At 49.9% G+C, this 6,000-nt stretch overlaps 1 protein-coding gene across 1 annotated transcript in view; it reads left to right on the plus strand.

Moving 5' to 3' along the window:
- Positions 1-5,479, plus strand: part of nop56 (NOP56 ribonucleoprotein homolog) — an 8,214-nt gene extending 2,735 nt beyond the window's left edge. Inside the window, exons 4-12 of the mRNA XM_079582252.1 lie at positions 266-430; positions 842-1,040; positions 1,470-1,657; positions 2,269-2,420; positions 2,645-2,745; positions 3,113-3,261; positions 3,538-3,659; positions 3,904-4,020; positions 5,041-5,479. Of these exons, the coding sequence (XP_079438378.1) occupies positions 266-430; positions 842-1,040; positions 1,470-1,657; positions 2,269-2,420; positions 2,645-2,745; positions 3,113-3,261; positions 3,538-3,659; positions 3,904-4,020; positions 5,041-5,358 (1,511 nt within the window). The 3' untranslated portion in view covers positions 5,359-5,479. The remainder of the gene's footprint in view (positions 1-265; positions 431-841; positions 1,041-1,469; positions 1,658-2,268; positions 2,421-2,644; positions 2,746-3,112; positions 3,262-3,537; positions 3,660-3,903; positions 4,021-5,040) is intronic.
- The last annotated feature ends 521 nt before the right edge of the window (positions 5,480-6,000 follow it).

Genomic DNA, 6,000 nt, shown 5'->3' on the forward strand with positions numbered 1-6,000 from the left:
ATTGCACAGCCCAGTGGTCCAACGCGGTTTCCAGTTGTAATGATGTTTGTATAATCTGTCAATCCCCTGAGATCATGTGAAGACAAACTCCGTATACTCTGAACAACTGGGAACCTTTTCAAAGTTTGTGGCAACTCCTCCTAAACTGAAATGGAGGCAGATATTGGTGTGATCGTTTCAACATTGAGTTGGTCTTAAATGTGTTTGTAGTACATCAATATTTGACAGTCTGAAATGTAAACTCTACACGGTTTCTCCTGCACAGGTTTGGTTCACGCCGACCTGAAGTTGTTCCTGGAGACAAACCTGCCCAGCTCGGGGAAAAAGAAGGCGGTTTTGGGTGTGTCGGACACCAAGATCGGCGCCGCCCTGCAGGAGGAGGTCAGCATGTCCATCCAGACGGGCGGTGTGGTGTCAGAGATCCTCCGAGGTGAGACGGGGGCCCAGAGGGGGCACGGGCGAGGCTGTGGTGATGAAACGCCTTCTCCTGAATCTCCTGAGGGTTCATACTGAAAATCTGAACAGCCGCCGCTTTTAACCAAGAGAAACTAAAACTAGTTTGGTATCAGAGAAAAAAAATGGAAGTGTGCAAAATTTGAAGGGAAAAATGTGGGAAGTGTTTTTTCCTGTTCTTTTGTAATGACGGTTCTTCTTTGTAGTTGTGGTAGTAGTTACAAATCTAAAAAATGGAATCAGAACTATTTTAGTCCCGATATGGGGGAATAGCATGTTAAGGTACCCAGCCCTAGTCAGAGTAACTGCACTCTTGGCTGTTTCTCTTGGAGTGACCGTTAAGTTTGGGTCTTATTACATTAAGAATCTCTGTTTGACCTGTCCTCAGGCGTCCGTCTGCACTTCCACGCCCTGGTCAAAGGCCTCACGGCGCTGGCAGCCTCCAAAGCTCAGCTGGGCCTGGGCCACAGCTACTCCAGAGCCAAGGTCAAGTTCAACGTGAACCGCGCCGACAACATGATCATCCAGTCCATCGCTCTGCTGGACCAGCTGGACAAGGACATCAACACCTTCTCCATGAGGGTTCGGTGAGGAACTGCTGCTTGCTTTCTACTTCGACTCAACCAAAGAGATGGTAGCCCATAACAAAATGCCCAGTGTCGTATTATGCAGTTTAGAAAGTTATTTGCCCTAAAGTCCATGGTAGCCCTAATACATATGGTTAAACATGTGAGTGCTTTAAAGAGTACTATGGATTTTCAAGGCATGATGTGGCAAGAACATTTGGGAGAATAGAAGTGATTCCAGCGTGTGCAGAGGTTTCTCCTAAAGCTTACCACAGACTGTACTTGGAGTTCTTGCTGTATAGAAACAGGAGGAACAGCGCCCCCTCTGGCTCTCTGCTCCTTAGTCCACATGTGGACCATAACAGTCAGGCACTCTTGACAGATTTTCTCCCTCTCCTCTTCGTCTCTCTCCCCCTCTCCTCCTCGCCTCTCTGCCCTCCCTCTCCTCAGCGAGTGGTACGGTTACCACTTCCCGGAGCTGATAAAGATCGTGGCGGATAACTCCACGTACTGCCGCATGGCCCAGCTGATCGGGAACAGGAAGGAGCTGTCGGAGGAGAATCTGGAGGCCATCGAGGAGGTGGTGATGGACGGCGCTAAGGCCCAGGCCATTCTGGACGCGTCCCGCTCCTCCATGGGTCAGTATATCCACACTTTGAGGAACGCCCCTCTTATGCCCGCCCGGACTGCCGTGTCCTGGGCGTGGAAACACAGGGGGCACAGCAGCGTCTCTCATTAACCTGAGGTGAGGGTTGTATTCCTCACCACGGATCCTGTCGGGAGAAACACGCTTCACTAGAGAGGCTGCACCATATCCAAAACCTTCTTTTTATGTATAGTAAAGTACAACCCACCAACTGTTTGAGACATATATTGTGTTGTACTAATTTATTTATTGCAATTTGTATATTTTAGTATGTTAACTGTCACTGTCCTTTTCCCCTGTGCCATGAAAAGGACTAACAATAATGTTTGCAATATTTTCCTGCCTGTAATTCACATTGTGCCCTGTGCACGCTCACTGACCCCTCTGCCCGCTCCCTGACCCCTCTGCCCGCTCCCTGACCCCTCTGCCCGCTCCCTGACCCCTCTGCCTGCTCCCTGACCCCTCTGCCCGCTCCCTGACCCCTCTGCCCGCTCACTGACCCCTCTGCCCGCTCACTGACCCCTCTGCCCGCTCACTGACCCCTCTGCCCGCTCACTGACCCCTCTGCCCGCTCACTGACCTCCATGTGCCTGCTCTCCTCAGGGATGGACATCTCTCCTATTGACCTGATCAACATCGAGCGTTTTTCGAGCCGTGTGGTGTCTCTGGCCGAGTACCGGCTGGAGCTGCAGGAGTACCTGCGCTCCAAGATGGGGCAGGTGGCACCAAACCTGGCGGCGCTCATCGGGGAAGTGGTGAGTGGCATCTTAGAGGCGCAAGAAAGACATGAAGTCAGAAGTTTAAATGAGCTCCCTTTGTCCTGGACCCATGATGTTTGACCAAAATCTGTCAATCCCCTGAAGCTCCTGTTGAGACTCCTCCGGTTCTGATGGTCCTCCCCCCCTCAAGTCTCCTCTCCCCCTGCTCACCTACTCTCTCCCCCCTCATGTCTCACCCTGTGCTCTCTGCTTCCTCACAGGTGGGCGCGCGCCTCATCTCCCACGCCGGCAGCCTGACTAACCTGGCCAAGTACCCTGCGTCGACGGTGCAGATCCTGGGTGCAGAGAAGGCCCTGTTCAGGTACATGGGCCCCCCCTCCCTGCGGGGGCATGTCTGGGGGCGTGGCTGTGGTGATGGCAGGGCGGGGCGCTGGGCCGGGTGACCGCGGGGTGACCACGGAGTGACCCCGGCCCCGGTGCACCCCACGTCTGAACGGCCGATGTAGCTGCAGCTACAGGTAGAAACACGGGCCCCGGGAGTGGTTTAGAGGGGCTGAAACAAGGGGCCCCTGGAGTGGTTTAGAGGGGCTGAAACACGGTGGTTTCTTAAGTTGCAATGTTGTTCCCCTCGTTGGGAACAGACCATGTTTTAGCCATGATTCAAGCATAATTTTTACTCTTGATTGATTTCCCCCCCACAGTCGTCTCTAAACCCGTCTTCCCTACAGAGCGCTGAAGACCAGAGGAAACACGCCCAAATATGGCCTGATCTTCCACTCCACGTTCATTGGCCGAGCCGCCGCCAAGAACAAGGGCCGAATCTCGCGCTATCTGGCCAACAAGTGCACCATTGCCTCGCGCATTGACTGCTTCTCCGGTGAGCTCGCTTTAGTTCATTTACTTTTGAATATTGAGAAAGTGAAACATGTTTTAGCTGCAGAGAACGTTGTGTTCAAACCCAAACCTCTGTTCTTGTCCGTGTTGCCCCCGGAGCTCTGCTGTGATGTGTCATTTTTCGTCAACCGCACACCGCCTCCTGGTGGATGGATGTGGAAGCTTGTGTCTGAGCAGAGCCCTTGGAGCCGCCCTGCTGCTTCTCGGTTTAGGTTTCTGTTTCTACCCTCTTTCTCTGACACGTGTTTGTCTCTGACAGAGGTGCCCACATCTGTGTTCGGGGATAAACTCCGCGAGCAGGTGGAGGAGCGGCTTTCCTTCTACGAGACCGGAGACATGCCGCGCAAGAACGTGGACGTGATGAAGGAGGCCGTCAAGGAGGTGAGATGGGCTTCTTTACATTGTGAAATGTGACATTGAAGTAAGAACTTAGCTTAATGAATAGAACCCCGTAAATGTGGTGTGAATGTTTGGAAGTGAAGTGGCTGTGATGATGACCCTCTTTCTCCTGACTCTGAAGTGGAGGCAAAAACTGATTTAATGAGTCTGACGCAGCGCTGCCGTTGGGGAAATCCACTCTCGTCCCGTTTCCTTTGCTGAGAGTAAATGTGAATCTGTTTGACAGGCGGGAGAGGTGGCGGCTGAGATCAAGAAGAAACTGGACAAAAAGGAGAAGAAACGCAAGAAGAAGGAGAAGCTGCTTCAGGAGCAGCCGGAGAATGGCACCAACGGCGACACTCAGGTGAGGGGGGGGTGGGGTTAACAGGTGTATCTACTAAATACTTTTTCAATGGATCCAAAATTCAATCTCAATGCATTTTGTAGGCATTTCCCAGTCAGTGTGTGGTTCAGCAATCTTTGGCATGGTCTTGCCTTGCAATGTAAAAGTCTGTACCATAGCAATATGTGTATATCATCACCCGTAATGTTGTGGGTCAGTGGGTCAGGCGCGTGTTTGACTGAGCCGGCCCTGTGTCGTGGTCCGGTCTCGTATAAAACATGCCAGAGAACAGAGACTCCGAACCATTGTCTGGTCCGCTCTGTGGACTCGGACACTGAAGTGAGTCTCACATTTGGATATCTTAATGACCGGACACCGGTCTGGGCCCCAGGTTGGGACCCACTGACTCATTGAGCTGCAGGCTTTACCTGAATAGGCTGTGCATAATAAGCATAGTAGTTAGTTAGTCTGGGGGAAGCTTTCCGAATCTTCAATGAAATGAGATTTGTCTTTGTCCTGTAACAGTGTTCAACTCTACACATTCTGTGCCCAAAACAATCAGTACAAACTTAATTTCTGCTGTTTTCTGAGTAGAGATATGCAGTATGCGCAAAAAGTCTGTGTATTCCTGTCCCTAAACACATTAAGGACCGTTATTAAGTGTTTATCTGCAAACAAACAAATTCACTGTATTCTACATCAAATTGCGGTATACTGTTACTTTGCAAGTAAAACTAAATTTTCAGCTTTCCAGCTGCTTGCTAATCATTAGCTAATCATTAGCTAACGGTTCATCATGGCTGAGCTGTTAAAGGGTAAACTGCTGAACTGGTCTTAAGACCACGTCCTGATGCTGCTGGTCCACAGACGGCTCTAAAGGAAGTGACTTGGTTGTTTCAGCTTCCATCAATGACACATATTTAAAAGAAATGGCTTAAACGAACATTATTCTGTCCCATCTAGTTAAAGCACAGCCCCACTAGTGACATTAAATCCATGATTTCTTAAAAAGCCTAAATGGTAAATCTTCTCCTTCTGCAGCTGGAGAACGGAGACGCGGCGGAGACGGTGGTCAAGAAGAAAAAGAAGAGGCCGTCCGAGGGCCCCGTGGAGGAGGCCCCTGAGAACGGGGCCCAGAACCTCGCCTCAACAGACACGTCTGCTAAGAAGAAGAAACGCAAGTCCGAGCCAGAGGAGGGCGCCGTGGAGCTGCAGGAGGAGGAGGAGGAGGAGGAGGCGGCAGCGGAGACGCCGGCCAAGAAGAAAAAGAAGAGACAGGAGGCAGAGCCTGCCGAGGAGGAGGCGGAGCCAGCCGTGCCAGAGAAAAAGAAGAAAAAGAAGAAAAAGGAGGCGGAGTAGAGACTGGACTCATTTCTATTTTAGTTACATTTATCTTTGTGTAAAAATGTTTTACTTTGAGCTTCTGTGAAACGTGCCTTTGACCAGACTGTAAATACGGCAATAAAGTTCCTTTGGTAAAGCGGCCGCCTGGGTTTGTCTGCAGACTGAACCACTGGTCAGTATATCTACAGCAGAACATATTACTTAGATGAAATACAGCAGTGTAGTAGTCATTAACTTGAGTATAAGTACATTCAAATGGTTTCTGTCGATGTACAAATGAAAACATGCCAGACTCCATCCAAATCAAGTTTGAATCAGACCTGCAGTTGTAGCTAACGTCTCTAAGAAAAATGAGACACTGGAAGGAAAAGGAAATGTTTGACGGAAGAGTCCTCGTGGTTCTACGCCCAGTTCTGAGTGTCAGATTTTTTAATTTGCCCAAAATTCAAAAAAACGTTGACTTAGTCATAGGGTATTGTTTAGATTGATGAAAAAACCCCGAATGTGATAGATTTTGGAATGAGTGTAGACGACCACTATGCCCTGTATAGTTTTCTCTGCACCTGCAGCCTGGACTATACAGTGGGTTTGCATAAGTTTGGGCCCCCTGAACTTTCAGACATTTTGCCATATGGATCACAAACATCAATATATTTC

Source organism: Gobius niger (genome assembly GCF_951799975.1).
Source record: "Gobius niger genome assembly, chromosome: 24".
Taxonomy (NCBI): Eukaryota; Metazoa; Chordata; class Actinopteri; order Gobiiformes; family Gobiidae; genus Gobius; species Gobius niger.